The sequence below is a fragment of the Nicotiana tabacum genome, chromosome 24 (assembly GCF_000715075.1).
Source record: "Nicotiana tabacum cultivar K326 chromosome 24, ASM71507v2, whole genome shotgun sequence".
NCBI classification, from domain to species: domain Eukaryota; kingdom Viridiplantae; phylum Streptophyta; class Magnoliopsida; order Solanales; family Solanaceae; genus Nicotiana; species Nicotiana tabacum.
Genome location: NC_134103.1, coordinates 62,286,369 through 62,304,776, shown reverse-complemented (window position 1 = coordinate 62,304,776; position 18,408 = coordinate 62,286,369). Strand labels below are relative to the sequence as shown.

At 35.8% G+C, this 18,408-nt stretch overlaps 2 protein-coding genes across 2 annotated transcripts; one reads left to right on the top strand and one right to left on the bottom strand.

The window, feature by feature from the left end:
• Positions 1 to 9,361: 9,361 nt before the first annotated feature.
• On the top strand, positions 9,362 to 12,242 carry LOC107772527 (31 kDa ribonucleoprotein, chloroplastic-like). The gene is made up of 4 exons (XM_075247174.1): positions 9,362 to 10,014; positions 10,276 to 10,377; positions 10,895 to 11,176; positions 11,975 to 12,242. Exons 1-4 carry the CDS (start codon positions 9,505 to 9,507, stop codon positions 12,038 to 12,040), a joined length of 960 nt encoding a protein of 319 aa, XP_075103275.1. The 5' UTR covers positions 9,362 to 9,504; the 3' UTR covers positions 12,041 to 12,242.
• A 1,780-nt stretch (positions 12,243 to 14,022) lies between these two features.
• On the bottom strand, positions 14,023 to 18,106 carry LOC107787075 (protein-L-isoaspartate O-methyltransferase 1). The gene is given in 5 exon segments (XM_016608596.2): positions 14,023 to 14,440; positions 14,742 to 14,906; positions 16,245 to 16,515; positions 17,851 to 17,919; positions 17,921 to 18,106. Coding segments are annotated over 5 exon segments (894 nt in total). The 5' UTR covers positions 18,059 to 18,106; the 3' UTR covers positions 14,023 to 14,189.
• Positions 18,107 to 18,408: the final 302 nt, after the last annotated feature.

Below are 18,408 nucleotides of genomic sequence, written 5' to 3'. Positions count from 1 at the left end.
GCGGGTTGATTGTTGTTGTTATTGTGTGTATGAGATGCGCATGTAGTGACATAAGGGAGGCATTTCATTGTGATGTGCATGCGGCGAGATAAGAGTGGCTATTTATGTGCATACTGAGACATAAGGGAGGCAAATCATTATTTATGTATGTGCAGCGACATAAGGGTGGCTTTGTTGGGATTGTTGTGAGATATATCGGGCTAATCTGTTGACGTGGTTCATGTTTGGAACTGGGGTTGTTGTTTTGATCTCACACTTATTTCTTAAATGTTCCCAACTTGTGTTTTATGAAATATCGATTGATTTTGATATGATATCACATGCCACGTCCCCATTGATATTTTGTTGGCAAAAATGGGTATTTTTACATTGAAGTTGTTGTTACACATTCTCAGAGGTTGCTAGTATTTGTTCTGTTATGCTTTTCGTTGTCAGTTTTATGTTGATATCCTACACCGGTTATTTGACTAGTGATATCTTGAGTTGAACCTCGTCACTACTCCATCGAGGTTAGTCTTGATACTTACTGGATTCCGACTGTAGTGTACTCATACTTCGCTTTGGCACATTCTTTGTGCATATCCAGGTACCTCATATCGTGTTGGTTATTAGAGTGTTGAGATCGAGCTATTGGAAACATCAAGGTATACTTGATGTTCTGCTCGCAGGCCTCAGAGTCATCTTCTATTATTTCTTTGCTATTGTTTATGTCTCCAAACAATGATGTACATTTAAGACTTATTATGTAATCCTTGTAGAGCTTATGACTTAGTATTACTGGGTTTTGGGATTATGACTGTTGTATCCCCATTTTGGCTATGTTATGGCATTTTCACCTTTTATTTAATATTTAAAGTTGTTATAGTCTGTTTGATGTGATAGACTTACCTAGTCTTAGAGACTCGGTGCCATCACGACCATTAAGTTGTGATTTTGGGTTGTGATAGAGGTTTGTATACTCGTATGGATGTCTAGAATGGGGCTCGAGGGGCTGGGGTGAGTTTCAGATGAATTTTTAGCTAATCTTACTAAGTTGGGATTTGCTGGTTCTGGTGTATTGCAATTGCGATGGAGGGGTCGCAATTGCGACTATCGCATTTGCGACTATGGCTTTTGTAAAGATTATTGTCACATTGGCAGCCTGGTTGTATTGGGGGACCTCGCATTTGCGAGGATATGTGTCACATTTGTGACTATGCGCTTCTGAGAGTATCTTCATAATTATGAAGAGTTGTGTCACTTTTGCGACTAGAAGATGGTGAGACTTCGCATTTGTAAAGTATTTAGTCGCAATTAAAACATGGCAGGACAAGCGTGGCTTCACATTTATGGACCCAGGGTCGCATTTGCGGACATAGAGTCGCATTTGTGATGGTTGCATTTGTGAATCCCATATCACAAATGTGATATCTGCAACTGGGTTATTAATTGATATTTTGGGATTTTAGCTCATTATCTCATATTTTGAACCATAGACTTGGAGAGGGGCAATTTTTCTTGGAGATTTTTATACAAGCCTTTGGGGTAAGTTATTTCTACTCATTGTTTGTGTCATTTCAAGAATATACAAGAAATTTAACACCAAAAACATGAAACTTTGAGATGAAATTGAGGTTTTTATCTACAACTTAAGAGGGTGTAATTTGGAGATTTGGGGTCAATTTGGACTCGGTTTTGGTATCTAATCACATATTTGGACTGGTGGGATTATGGATAGTCGGGATATATCCCTTGACTCAAGTTTTGACCATGTGGGACCGGGCTGATTTTTGTTGACTTTCGAGGATTTGATTAAAGAATGAAGCTTTATTGTTTCGAATTGATTCCTACGGCTTTATTTGACGTTATTAAGTTGTATCTGACTAGATTCGAATCGTTTGGTGTGGATTTGAGCAGAAAGGTGGGTTGTAGTTGATTAAAGCTTCCTAGGTGGAGGTAAGTCTCTTGTCTATCCTTATATGTGGGATTTGTCCCTGTAGGTGATCTATTTGCTATGTGTTACATGATGTAGGTGCCACATATGTATGAAGTGATGAGTGTATATACGTAGCTAGGTTATGACCTTAGCCGCATAGAGTTGGGTTCATGATATGCCATATTTGGACTTTATGAATTGTCTCTTCATGCTTCCTTGATTTTCATGACTACTTGTTGAATCTAAATTCATGATTATAAGCCATGCTAGAATTATGACTTATTAATATGAACATGACGGAATCTTTCACCGTGTTGGACTTTCTAAATTGTCCATATTCATGTGATTGCCTTGATTGACTCATGATTTTGTGATTATTGACTCTTGTTGCTCGTGCTTGATACTATGACCGCACTTAAGGATATTAAAGGAACATATTGAACTATATCAAAAGTTAGATTACACGATTAGCCATGACCATCTCTTATTCAAGTTATTATTCGTCCATATTTGCATCTTCATCATATCATCTCATATGCATATACATGTGTTGGAGAGTTGGATATTGAGGAATGTTGAGGATCTTAGCAGAAGGAAATTATGGGAGGATATGATTATTGATGATATTTTTAGTGGATCATGTTGCACACTGCAACAACGCTTGGATATGGGTCTGTCCTTCGGAGTCAAGTGATTACTAATATTACTTTGGGCCCTACGAGCGCAGGAACCAGATTGGTTCTAGTTTGGACACTTGGCTAGTATCTAGTGTCAGGCACATGGATTTGTGCTATGAGGTATCGAGGTCAGATAATGAGCATGAATTGGTAGCCTAGATTCATGCATTGGCTCTTATATTCATTGACATTGGATCATGAACATACATTGGTAGCTTAGACTCATGCATTGGCTCTTATATACATTGATATTGGATCACTAGCATGTATTAGTAGCTTAGACTCATGTAGAGGCTCTTATACACATTTAAATGTTAATGGACTCATATCATGATAATGAAAAAATTAAGAAACTTATATTGTACTCCGTCTCTTTGTTTAAGAAGTATGCCTAAATTTCAGATTTACTTTACCATTGCTTTTGGACTTGACTGATGATATTATGCCTTATCACATGTTCTATTTAGGTTTTCATATGCTTATTGAATTGTTAGTAGGTGTCAGTATCAATCCCTCGTTACTAATTCTTTAAGGCTAAACTTGATAATTATTGAGTACCGTGGTTTTGTACTCATACTACATTATTGCATATTTTGTGCAGGTTTCGAGATCGGTATTTGTTGTACCCTTTGAGCTGAGTTGCAGTTTACTAGAGACTTCTTGGTGATCTATTGTACTTGATCCGATCCGCAGCACATGGAGTCCTTTTTCTTGCCTATTCATTTCTGTCTATGTATTTTTATTTCGGACAGATGTTATTGTTCATTTGAAACTACCTACTCTTATTAGATTCTCGTTATGCAGTGACAATGATTTTAGGTGTTTGTTAGACAATTGTAGTCGTCTTTAGACATTGCCTTTTGATTTTGAAATTTTTACATTAAATTGACATTTATTCTTCTTGTCATTTATATCATGAAACAGTTAATGGCTCAATAATTGGATTCTATGGTTATTGATGTCTATTGGCTTGCCTAGTAAGGGAGTTAGGCGTCATCTTGTCCTTTGGTGAGATTTTGAGTCGTGAAACTACATAATTATAATGACCCGACCAGTCGTTTTGAGCATTTGCATTCTGTTCGATAGTTCGAGGTTATGAGTAGCTTCGTATGATGTATTATGACTTGCTTGTATAGTCAATTTTGGTTTTCGGGTGTTCAGAATTGATTTGGAAGGATGATTCTCATGCTAGAAGCTTTAAGAGTTAACCAAGTTTGACTTTTGTGTATTTGACCTCGGATCAGAGTTTTGATGGTTCCATTAGGTCTGGATGGTGATTTTGGACTTGGTCATATGCCCAGATTTGCATTTGGAGGCTTATAGAAGATTTTGGTCATAATTAGCAAAAATTAGCAATTCAAAGGTTTGGCAGGTTCATAAGTTTGATCGGGAGTTCACTTTGATGTTATCGGGTTCGAATTGTTATTCCGGGAGTTGGAATAGGTTCGTTATGTCATTTAGAAATTATGTGTAAAATTTGAGGTCATTCCGAGTCGATTTGATATGGTTCGGTACGAGTTTTAGAAGTTGAAAGTTCATCAAGTTTGATTTGAGGTGTGATTCATGGTTTTGATGTTGTTATGTGTGATTTGAGGCCTCGAGTAGGCCCGTGTTATGTTTTGGAACTTGTTGGTATGTTCGGACAGGGTCCCGAGAGGCTCGGGTGAGTTTCAGATGTCTTTCGGATCCTTTTGTCTCATGTTGGATTGCTGAAGAAAGCTTGGTTCTGGTGTTTCATATCTGCGTATGTTGGAGCGCAGATGCGTGTCCACTTCTGTGATGGTGGAGTCACTTCTGCGAGGTCTTGGCATGGTCTGTTATTCCGCTTCTATGGGTGAGGGGATGCAGGTGCGAGGTCGCATCTGCAGAAGAATGATCGCAGATGCAGGATTGAGGCTCCAGGTGGGTGTCCGCTTCTGCTAACGTGTTCGCGCTTCTGCGATGCCGCAAATACAGTTTGTTTCGCGCAGATGCAGTTGATGGTCAGGTAAGTGAAAGTCGCAGATGCGAGCTTTTTCTCGCAAATGTGGATGCGCAGGTGCGTTATTTTGTCCGCAGATGCGTAAATCCCTGGGCAGATTTTATATATATCGAGGGTTTGGTTTTCTCATCATATTTTGGGATCTAGAGCTCGGTTTTGGGCGACTTTCGAGAGGATATTCACCACATGGATTGGGGTAAGTATTTTTGACTCAGTTTTGATTATATTTAGAAGAGAAATTGGGGATTTTTGTCTTAACTTTTCTAAAGTGAATATTTGAGTTTTGAAAATCGATTCGGAGTTAGATTTGAGTAAAATTAGTATAGTTGGACTCGTAATCGAATGAGTTGTCATATTTTGTGAGTTTTGTCAGGTTCCAAGGTGCGAGCATGGGGTTGACGTTTTGGTTGACTTTGAGCAATTGATTAAAGATTCGACTTTTATCGTTTGGATTTGTTTCCTTTGACATTATTTGATATATTTGAGTTACTCTTGGCTAGTTTTTTAGCGGTTCAGAGGTTGATTCGCGCGGGATGGCATTTTTAGAGTGTTGTTTGGCTTGCTTGGTATTGGATTTGGCCTGTTCGAGCTAAGTAACATTTTAAAACATGGAATTAAGTGTAACTATCCCTGGGAACCATGTTATTTGTGATGTGTTGAGATGATGCACATACTAGGTGACAGACATGTGGGCGTGCACCGGGGTAATCATGATTCAAGTTGACTTTTAAACTAGTAGCAGACATGTTCTACTATCATATCATGTCATATCCGTGTTTTTCCCTACTTGTTTGATTACGTGAGTTGTGATTCATGTTAGAAATTATGTTTAGACTATGTGCTTATAAGGTTGAGACCTAATGAGGCTAGTTCTGTTGTTTTGAGTTATCTGATTTAACTGTAATTATACACTCATTCATGGTTCTTCATTTGCATATCATATCTCAGTCTTTGTTCATCATTCATTGTTACATCGCATGTTATCATTATTTTTCCATATGTGGAGATGTTGGGCTGAGTGGTATGAGATTGTGAGCCCTTGAGACTTGAGAGGTTGATGACTGAGGTAGGCCTTAAAGCCTAGTTGAGAGGAGTGTTGTGGATCGGGCTGCACGCCGCAGTTGGATTACTTACTACTACTACTACTACTACTACTACTACTACTACTACTACTACTACTACTATACTACTACTATTATTATTATTATTATTATTATTATTATCGGGTTGCATGCTGCAGCATGCCTTATTGGCTTTATTATTATTGTGGATCGGGCTGCACGCCGCAGCATACCTTATTGACTTTTGATTAGCGCATGGGCATGATCCGCCCTTCCGGAATCTGACATATCAGTAGTGAGCACGGGCACAATGATATACATATACGTGCTCTGGTAAGGGGCATTGATGTCAGGTACCCGTATAGTGCTGAGTGATTTTGTATGTGTGATAAAGTGGGTATTTGAGACAGACAATTTGAGTAGGTTGAGGGTGAGAGTACCTGGGGATATCACCGTGAGATCATTCATTTGACATTCATACTTGGCATGTAGGCATAGAGATGCATTTTCCTCATGCTAGACGGTAATGTGACATTTATGATTTGACATATACATTTAACATGTAGGCATAGAGATGTATATTCCTCATGCTAGATGGTATATGATAATTGATGACTTGACATATATATTGACATGTAGGCATAAAGATGTACTTTCCTCGTGCCAATTGGTAAAAGGGAATTCTTATCTCGTGTTGTGAATTGGGAATACAGTTCTTTTGATAAACTCATATTTTGTTTTTTTTCAGTGGTGAGATTTAGAATTGACTGTTTTACTTGAAAAGTATGCCTACTTTCCCGTAACTGTGAACAAGTTGAGCATATATCTCTTGAGTTATTTATCTTTACTGTTCTCTTTATATTATTACGAGTTGTTATTGGCTATTGGTGTAACTCTAACCGTCTTCCGAGCTCGTCACTGCTTTCAACCTAAGGTTAGGTTTATTACTTATTGAGTACATGGGGTCGGTTTTACTCATATTACACTTCTGCACCTTGCGTGCAGATCTTGGAGTTGATGTTGCTGTGTATGGCGGGAGCTGGCATTGAAGATGTATCTGCGTTCCGGTTATAGCTACCACTTGTCCTTGGTAGCTTTAGATTTAAAAATCTGTTCATGTATAATTCGGTTAGATGGTGTATTTATTTCGTATCAGCTTTGTAAATTCTAAGTCTTGAAGCTCATGACTTGTACTACCAATTCTCGGGATTTTGTATAGAAAGTTCAGTTATTTTATTTATTGACTCTTGTTATCTTATTTGAGTTGTGTTGACTGTCATTTGGCTTATCTAGCGGGTTGGGTTAGGTACCATCACGACTAGTTGGATTTTGGGTCGTGACAACAATATACTAGTATTACTATTGAATCATGGTATACTGTGATTACTGTCGAACAATGATGTATTCAACAAAACACTTAATATATTATGTAGTATATTAAAATACCATTAAATTATGGTATAATGCGATTATTGGTAGCTTATATAGTATACTATGATTAATGTTGAATCATGATATATTTATTACTGGTATGTTAAATGATATTTAAAATATTTTTGATATATTGTGTACTATATCATGATTACAGTTAAATCATGGTATACTGTGATTATGATATACATTAAATGATATTCACAATATTCTTGATATATTATTGAATCATGATATAGGATAATTATTTTAAAAAATGGTATACTATGAAGCGATATCCACAATATTCTTGATATACAATATACCATGATTATAGTTTAATCATTATATATATATAGTATTCACAAATATTCTTGGTACACTGAATCATATACTATGATTATAGTTGATTCATGTTATACTGTGATTACTGTTGAATGATACTATATTGTGATTATTGATATATTAAGCAGTATTCACAATATTCTTGGTATATACTATACCACGATTAGAATTGAATGGTATTCTCAAAATTCATTAAGTTGAATGATTGTATAATGTGACTATTGTTGAATGATGGTATATTGTAATTACTTGTTGAATGATGATATATTATAATTATTGGTATGTTAAAGGATATTCACAATATTGCTGAAGATAGATTCATGTAATAATCATATATCTAAGTAAGTCTTACTTATCCTAGTGAACTAGATGAAACCCCCTAAAAAATATCACTTTAATCCGAGCTTCATAGCTCCCAAAATAGTAAAACAAACTCTAAGTATGAAATGTGACTTATTTAACAATAGGGCAAAAAAAAATGGCTACTAGTGCAAATTGGCAGAAAATGGCCGGTGAACTACAAAAATAATCCTCAAAGTGGATGGTGTTAAATTTTTGTTTCCGCTTGCCCATCGATAGAACTTCAAGTTAACAAGTACTGCATATCGCTTGCCCCATGAGCAATACTTTTAATTTTTGACCTTAAACTTTTGCCCGTGGAGCAAGCAAGGGTCAAAAGTTAAAGACCACCCAAAAAAGTATCATATTTCAGTAAAAATTTTAAAAAATGGTTGCGGGTAATTGGTAGAAAATAGCTGATGGTGCAAATTTAATTGTTGATTTTGCTAGTTTTTGCCTTAAAAATCTTATCCTAACATCCTAAAACTTACCCAAGCCCTCCATAACCACTCCAAATTATCCTAACAAATCTAAATACCTTATATGAATTTATCCAAAGGCTCAAAACATAAAACGAAGTACTATAAATAAAATCAATAACTCAAATCAACCAAAGAATCCTTAAAGTTTTAATTTTTATGCAGTAGTGCCGAAATACACCCGAACCCTCGAGTCTTAGTCTGAACATCCGTATAAGTCCAAAATCATCATACGAACTTGTTAAGCTTCAAACCGAGATCTAAGCACATTAACACAAGTTGTTGACTTTGTTCACCTTCATGAACTTAAGACTTCAAGTTAGAAATCAAGTGTTCCAAAATACCTCCAAATACTTGGGGACCGAACCATTCATACCCGTAAGTCACAAATATTTAACTGAACCTACAAAAAGTCTCAGATCACAAAATAATATGCGGAACTCAAAACAATCGGTTGGGTTGTTACATAATTTAACATCCCATATCCTATATATATATATATATATACACACATACATACATACATATATACGCGTATATAACGCCATCTGATCTTCCGAGAAAAAGATTCAACTGAACTCTCTTCATCCTACATCACTTTGCAATCGATTATAATCTTTGCATTACCAACATCTTTATTATTAATCTCTTAGGGCTCATTTGATACGACAAATAAGGGATAATTAATTGCGAGATTAAATTTGAGACGAGTTTGTCCCACGTTTGATTGGGATAAAATCACAATATAACTGATTTTGCGATTAGTTACCCCAGGTTGTAGTATTATTTTTTTCCCTTATGGAAGGGTGAGATTACTATCAGGATAACTAATCCTGGGATAATAAATCATGGGATAACTTATTTCCTAACCAAACGACCTATTAAAGGATAAAAATAATTATCCCGGGATAGTTATCCCACCCTCTTATAGGGATAAAAATAACAATATAATTTTGGGATAATTAATCTCAGGATTAATTATACCGTGACTTTATCTCAATCAAATATGGGACAAACTCATATGAAATTTAATCTTGAGATTAATTATTCCTTTATCACTCGTACCAAACGAATCCTTAATCTTAGCTTGACTGTGCACCAAACGATTCCTAACAAATTTAATATGAGTTTTTTTTAACCTCCAAATCCCCTTTCCTAGTCCTGGAGGGCAAAAAATCTTTAGAAAAATCCCCAACAAAATCTAGGTTTGCCTTTCTCCTCAGTCCTCTTCATCTTATCCTCTGTCCCTCCTCTAAACCCTTCTACTCGAAACCCTTCCTTAGAGAGGCATAGAGAAATGTCCTGTGCAATCAAGCCAATAATAAAGCCTTCATCCATGGCAACTAACAGTTGCCTCATTTCTCTTCCTCCCCTCTTTGCCACCACCACAAAATCCAAATCTTTTTCCTACCCACATCTTTCAAACACATTAAAACCCATTAAACTCCTCCACCTTTCTTGCTCTTATTCTCCTTCATCACTTCCCTTTATCTTATCCCTCAAAAAGAAAACATCAGTTTCTGCACTGCAAGAAGAAGAAAACACCCTTATACTTGACGGCCAAGAACAGGAATCTGGAGACTTGTTTAACTTTGAAGCTAGTGGTGAAGAAACAGAAGAAGAAGGGTTTGTAGAGGCAGTTGAAGATGCTGGGGAGAGTGATGAGGTTGAAGCAGAAGAGGAGGAGGAGGAGTTTCAAGAACCACCTGAAGATGCTAAGTTGTTTGTTGGGAATTTACCTTATGATGTAGACAGTGAAGGGCTGGCTCGGCTTTTTGAGCAGGCTGGTGTTGTTGAGATTGCTGAGGTAACTATTGAGACAATTTCACTGAAAAGTTTGAATTTTATTTATTTATTTCAGAGGTTCTTGTTCCATATGTTGGAAAAACAAAGGGGAAATTGACAGTAGGAGAAAATTATTTATTTTATGAGGAGATACATGTAGAGCTTGAGTCGTGTAGACACTGTCTTAAGAAACTATTCCAACATTCTAAGAGTTTCCTCAGCATTAAAAATTTAAGCAAGCAAACCAGCAAGTCAATATTGAGCTGATGTTTTGTTTTTACAGGTTATTTACAATAGGGACACTGATCAAAGTCGTGGATTTGGGTTTGTGACAATGAGTACGGTGGAAGAAGCTGAGAAAGCTGTGGAAATGTACAATCGTTATGTGAGTTTACGTTATCCCTTTTTTGTACCAAATCTTTGTGTGAGAAGCTTATTCTTGCATGCCGCATGCTAATGTGTTTATTTGGGAAAATAATATGGAGAAAGAAGAATTATACAGAGATAACAGTTAGATGGGATTTGAATATGATGTTTACTGTTTTGTATGGCTTTGAGCTGTTTCTTGTGAAGAGACCTGTATAACAATTCAGTCATTTCGTGGTTACAATAGATGAAACATAAAAACATGGGACGCAAGTCCATTGCTTATTTAATGGTCCTCATGGAAAGAAAGAAATGTGAGGGGTGGTGAATTTAGGAGCTTATTGCTTGCATGATTTGTTCTTCCGGTGTATGCGATAAAATGTGAAGGATTTATACATTCGTGTGTATCTATATATTGCTTAATTAAAAATTTGAATAGATTCTCGTGAAAATTCGATATATGAAGCACAAATACTTTGATATGTTTCCAGACTACTTCAGTATCTTTTTGATTTTTCATTTTTTGCTATGAGTAGGATGTCAATGGAAGACTCTTGACAGTCAACAAAGCTGCTCGTAGAGGAGAGCGACCTGAGCGTCCGCCTCGGACATTTGAACAGTCTTACAGGATCTACGTCGGCAATATCCCATGGGGCATTGATGATGCACGCCTTGAGCAACTGTTCAGTGAACATGGTAAAGTAGTAAGTGCTCGGGTAGTTTATGACAGAGAAACTGGCCGGTCGCGAGGTTTTGGTTTTGTTACGATGGCAAGTGAAACTGAAATGAGTGATGCAATTGCTAACCTTGATGGACAGGTAATACTTTCTCACACACAATCAAAGTCATGCTCATTTGTTAATTTATATTGTCTTTGAAGAGTTAGCCAGAAGAGGAAGCGTGTCAATTCTCTCAATCGTCTTTCATATTTTCCATTGTCTAAATTTTCACTTTTCTTTTTCGGCAGATCAGTTTTCTAATTAAGCTATTTTATTTGGGTTTCTTTGATAAAATCCAAACTGAATGCTGGAAACTAAAGGCAAAATTACGATAGTGCGAAATTGCAACAGCTATATTATAGAGTATAATTATTCTTTTCACAACGATAAGCAAGTCGACATTAAAGATTGTTGTTTCTTTTACCTATAGTTTGTTCATCATACTTGTTCACTCAAAAAAACCCTTTTTCATCATTACCCGAGTTCTTACTGCACTGATTTAATTATGGCATTAGCAATGCATGTGTGATGTTAAATGTTTTCCAATATAATAGAGTAAGTGCATGAGTTGTTGGAGAGTCAGATAAGCTAATTTTTCGAATAAGGTATTGTTGTTTATTCAACTGTGTTTATACGTTAGAGCCTAGAGGTACATTACAATGATATTTAATTGGTACATAAAAGATGAATTTATTCAGTGGTAAGAAACATGTGAAGCTTAGAATATCCGACACTATGAAATATTATTGTTATTCTGAAGGTCATCTGACATCTACAGCCTAAATCAGATTTAATCCATTACTTCTTTATCTCTTAATACAGTTAAACAGTTGAGATATATTTGTTTGACAGTGTTTCTTGAAGCTAACAATTCTCTCTACGGCTGGTATATTACAGAGTTTGGATGGGAGGACAATCAGGGTAAATGTTGCTGAAGATAGATCCAGGCGCAACATGTTTTGATTTGATCAAAGGTTCATTTGTTCTATAATCATAGCGGTCACAATTCTGCAGCTATGAGTGTTTTTTCCTATTTATTTTTTTTCCGGAATTTTGGTTAGGCGTTTTCCATTTTAGCACTTGCTTGTAAGCTTTGAATTCCAAGTTTTGAACCCTAAATTGGCAATTGCTTATATATAGATAATGCGTCTACTATTTTTTTTTCTTTCTTTGTTTTGCTTTCTGGGAACTTCAAATTGGTGGATGAATGTTTGTGGGTGGACAATATTCTTGTTCCACTGATATGTTAATTTGCCTTTACTTTTAAGCCGTGGTGTTCTCCAGTTGCTAGATTAAACCAGTAAACATAGACTATATTGGTGCTCTTCTATTCAACTTCACCAGAGCTTTTTCTTTTTTAGTATTCGCTGGCTGCTAAAATATTTTTTTTCGCATAATGGTGGTGTCCATCGGTGTTTTAAAAGGCGGAGCGTTTTACCTAATACAATTCCAGGCCGACAGATCTTTACTTTTTGAAATTTATAAATTAATAATAAAGCACTATAACAAAAATAAAATATAAAAGATATATTAAAAGTTCAAGAAAACTAATTTTTTTTTAAAGAAACTCATACAAAATAAAATATCTAGCATGTTTTACAAGTTTAAATAATGCAATATTGTTAAATTTACTATGAAATATAAATTAACTACAACGTCTTAACTTTCAAGCAATTAAAAATTATAATTTCTTAAAAAATATTATCAAATTGCATATTTTACCTCTTTAAAAACTCAATAAATTTTATCAACACTGTAATTTAAAATATTACTCCTTCATGAGTAAATATAAAGTTATTTTTAAATAGTAAAATAATAAATGCATGATAATTTGAAGAGACATAGAACTAAGACATGAAGATATATCAAGTAAATATATAAATTTGGGTTATCTATTTTCAAAAGAAATATTCAAATGATATTCACCCTCTCGATGTTCTCAATTAGTAAATATACAATATTATGGTTCGTTATTTGAGTTGTTCACAATTTTCATATTCCTATAGATAAAAAAAAATTTAATAATTTATTTGTTAAAGAATATTGTGAGTCAACAATGCTAATTAGTGAATTTAACACATGATTTGCATAAGAACTGTTACGCGAGTCCCGAGCTTTGAGCGTTAAGCGTGTTTAGGGCGCACAGTCGGGCGCTTGGGGGCGTAAACCTCACAGAACTAAGTCTCACATATGAGTCTCAAGGCGTTTTGATACTGCCCCGCTCCGGGGCGAGCCCCGAGGCGAGTCCCATAAAAGCCTTTTAAAGGGGCGAGTCTCAGAAAAGCCTTTTAAAACACTGGTGTCCCCATTAGCTTGAATACAATTTTGACTATTACACTAAGTACCTACTGTCTTCCACTAGTACATGTACGATACGATAACTCTATTCACCAGAACTTACGCAAATCGAAAGAAATTATCTGGCAATTTTTTTTTGTTTCTGTTGGGATTTGAACTCTAATTCCATTATGGTCTTCATCTCACTTCATTGTCCGACTGTTAAGTAACACCTTTGTGTACCTATGTTGCCCGGATGATAGCATATCCTTCCCTGCATCTTCAAGCGAAGTTACAAAAGTCCCACATTTGCATATATCTTCTGTTAAGCAGTCTCTATCTCATTTCAGTATAATCTTAGAGCACATCTCATCTTCCACAATTTCCAAGGCATGATGAAGATAATCTTGCTGCAGTGCATAGTTTCAGGTTTAGCAACCAACTTTATATCCAAAAGCACTTGAAATCCAGCTCAAGAGATTGAACTCCCAGATCGGCTAATCTCAAATATTTCGCACTTCCATTTTAGGTTCCTTGGGCAGCAACATATTGAAGGGAAGTTCCTGAAATGTTCCCTTGTATTTTTATGTTTTCATTTTCATGCCAAGTAACCAAGGGGCTTTTCGATTCAACATCACCATATGAAATATTGTATGCACAAGACTGTCTTAGTATGAGAAATCTAAATAGAAACTAAAACAGCATCATTTCATACATTGATTCATCATTCTAATTTCTAAGGGTTCGCAGAGCTGTACAAAAGAAAGCAGAAAAAAGAAGAATTAGTTATACACAGTAAACTATGACTATTACCATCACATGCGAACAGCTGAATTTACAGGCCCTCTAACTGTGAATCCCGACTAGTGAGAGGAACATAACGGACAGAAGTCTCACTTCGACTGCTGATCGAACCATCTGAATTCTTGTCTATAACCTGTACGTGTTGAAAAAAAGTTCCCACTGGAATCACCATCCTTCCTCCAGGCTTCAACTGATCTATGAGATCTTGAGGAATATCACCCGCTGCTGCTCCGACGTGAATAGCATCGTAGGGTGCATGCTCTGACCAACCCTTCCTCCCATCTGTTATAATACACATAAATCCCATCAACTTATCCACGGAAAATAGTCAAAGTAGAAACTAAGAAATAACGTTAAGAAACATCTAAAATTTCTTAGAACTTATATATGTTTTTTTTTTAATAGTTCGGAATGTCTTTTATGTTTTGTTATGATCAGTACATGTAAGAATAAATATTGACTATTGACAGTTCTTTAGTTGTGATCCATAAAGAGAGACAACATTCTTTAGACTTGGTTTAAGTTGTAGTATATCTCTCAATTCTTACGCTTCCTGCTGGAAATACAAAGCTATAAACCATACCACCAACATGCAGTGAGAGGGAGCCGTCTTTCAGTAAGGGAGCTGCTGCACTTTGTTCAACAATCTTGATTGACCATGCAAGTAACTCCGGGATATGTTCAACACCAACAGCTCGACCTTTTGGTCCAACCATTAGTGCAAAACAAGCTGTGAGATACCCAGTTCCTACAGGAAACAAGCTATTCAGAAGCCAGTCTAAGTGCCATGTAAAATCAGCATCCACACAGTCATAATAACCACATCAACATAGATTTACTGGCACTTAACGAACGCCAAAAAGAATAAAAATAAGGAATGAGAAATAGACATCACCACCAAAGAGGATATGAGGAAGAGAACTTTTAAGATGCACACCGGCTGTGAAACAGTTCAATCAAGGTACAAAGTTCAGCACTCTAAACCATTGCTTGATTGATGAAAAACAAGGTAATTTCACCCTTAGCTAAGCCAACCTAAAGTACACCAACCTATCCTTTTAGCAGGCAAAACTAGCTTAAAGCTTTTAAATAATAGCTTAAGACTTCATAAACTGGATGGTCCATAGATTCAAAAATCTAGTTGGTCAGGATGTTTAAATATATTATTCAACAAGCTTTCTACTGATACTTCCTACAATCAAACATCCTCAGATCTTCCCTGAGTTCCCTCCAAGAGGTCTATACAACAAACTACAAAAAACTCCCTCCACTCCATTTTATGTGCACTGTTTTCTTCTTAATCTGTTCCAAAAAAGAAATGTCACCTATCTATACTTCGAAAGAATTTTAACTTTAAACTTTCCATTTTATCCTTAATAACATGCTTTAATAGCTACAGAAAGCTCATGGCATTTTAAGATCATAGGTTCTATATGTCTTTCTTTCTTAATTAAACTCCATGCCAGTCAAACTATGCCACATAAATTGAAAGAGGGGGAGTAGCAATTATCAACCCCTTATCATTGCAGTGAGGGCAATTACAATTCACGAGAGACATTTACATTGTCTGAAATATATGTTCAACATCAACATAGAATTTATTTTCAAATTAAAAGAGCCAATGGAGCTGGTATAAGTGTCAAATTGTTATCCTATATCTGCATGACATGCAAACAAAACATAGATAATTTGGGGAAATAAGAGGAAAAAGTTTGAAGATGGTTCATTCTCAATCCAACTACGGCTGGATCTCCCAGAATCATGGAATCAACCAAGTCTAGAAAACTCAGAATCAATAAGCAGCGACTATTTTCCGTATCAACTGCATCCGATGGTGTCACTTCTGTCACCCACCATGTAAAAACAATGCTACTTATGGTAATAAACCCCATGCTTCTAGAGCTTGTAAATAGCGATTTCTTATTCCTCGTAAAGCCAATTACAATAATGACTTAGCAGTTGAATATGAAAGACACACATTTAGCCACATACTCAGAGACATCCCTCTTAATACCTTCCCACCAATAGTGAAAGAAACAGTAACAATTTGCTAAGAGATTGCAGGAATAGTGATGTCGAAAATCACCTGAACCGACATCAAGAGCATGCATGCCCGGCTGCAACTTGTCCTCCAATAATTGAAGACACATAGCATGCATATGAGGTGCTGAAATAGTGGCATTGTAACCTATACTCGCGGGGCTATCAACATAAGCTGGGGTTCCCTCGGGTACAAATAAAGCCCTGTCGATAGTTTTCATTACTTCCACTACTCTCTCAAATCTGATCACTCCATATCTCTGCAACTGCTCAATCATTCCCTTGTTTCTGCTAATTGCAGTTCCACTCCAATATTGCTGTTGACAGACACAAAACAAGATTGTGATAAGAGATACATTGGCCAATCTCCTAACCTGTTCAAGGTTGAACGGGAAGGAGAAAGAATACACAGTAAATAAGACATCATAACTACAGTGTCAAGATATAATAACATTGGATGTATGATTAAGTGGGTAGGACGATGCATTGAGTAGATCCAACTTCCCTTTGGCTGAACGGAATAAATACATAGCCACAGTTTATTACTATTCAAGTACATCCTACACAAATTATCAGCCATATTATCATCATATCTTCTCTCTTTTTCATATTAGGAAAAAAATTCAAAAAGAACCTAAAAAGGTGGCAATAACAGCTTATGACTTACGGCGAGGTGCTTTAGTAGGAATTTAAGAAAATTATCAGGTCACATAGTCAGAGAAGAAGAAGTCTGCTTTAATTAACCTTATTTGCTAATACCACTTGGCCCTTGCTAATCAAGGACTTGGGTTGCAAGTGGTACATTGATTGAAATGAGCTACCATCCAGTTACTGAATTAGAACTACTGAAGTTTAGGAAATAATTTCAAGGGAAGAACCCTTAAACCATACAAGCAAAAGTGAGTATAAAGCCATACAAATAACTCATTACTCTTAGTGGCATACTTAGGCAAGAAGGTATGGCCAGAGACTTGAGGTAAAACTGTGATGGCAGCTCATAGCAACGCAGATCAGGCAACATCAAGCATGACAAGCGAATTTTGTCCGGTACTCTATTTATCATTTCATAAAGCAGCCTCAAGACAAGCTCTCGTCTAAAGCTACTTGTTTTGGCGTTATAGGAAAAAAATATGCAAATTATAAATGTTAAACTTCATTGGATTTTAAAACTGAAATAAGTTAAAGTTCTAATCAGTTTAATATGCATGAACTCTCAATACATTAATAATCTAGAAATAATTCTAATTAAACTCTAATGACTTTTTAGAGTTCTTCAGTAACTAAGAACTGAACAACTGATAAACAACCCAAGAATTAAACAAACAATTCTTTAGTAAACACAAATATTACATACATCAACTCTAACAGCTAAAACTACAAATCCACAACTAAGAACTAAACAAAAGAGTAAATACTTCAAGATTTACTAATTATTTCAATACTAAAGGGCAAAAAATCAAACTAACCAATAAGGTAAGTTGGAAAAGATGGTTTATCACAATATCAATATTGACACCGAGATAACCTCAATATACTAAATATGAATTTTTGTAACATTATCAAAGATACTTTCAAGTAAAGCAAGCAACTATTATAATAATTTAAATTTATTATTAAGACATGAAAAGAGGAGAGAGAGGGAATGTGTGTACCTCCATCCAGGAGAAGAGAGGGAAGATTTTAGGATTACGGAGACGAGAGAAGGAAGAGGAAGTGGGGAGGAGAAGACTGAAGAGGAGATGGTAGTTGATGGCTATAGAGGTGGCGACTGAAGGTTATGGGAATACACTTTAGAGGCGCACGATAGAGGAAACCACATGCAATTGCTGGTAGAGATTGCAACAACACTAAACACGGCATCTTCACTCTCTGTTGTGTCTCACCTTAATTAATTTAGCTTTTTCGCACCAACACCTGTTGGATACCTATCAACTCAACTCAATTTATTTAACTATAAAATATGACTCATCGGATACCTATCAGATAGGAATTCAAGGCAATTCAATAAATACGAAAAGTCATGGGTAACTATTGTTCGTGAACGAATAAGTATTGCCTCTGTTATAAATATATTATATTATGGATATTCATTTAGTACTTCATTGTAAATAAGCTTTCTGAAAAAACTTATCCATATAAGATTCTGCAGTAAATATATTTATCTATTTAGTACTCTATTAGAAATAAGCCTTCTGAAGAAACTTATCCTT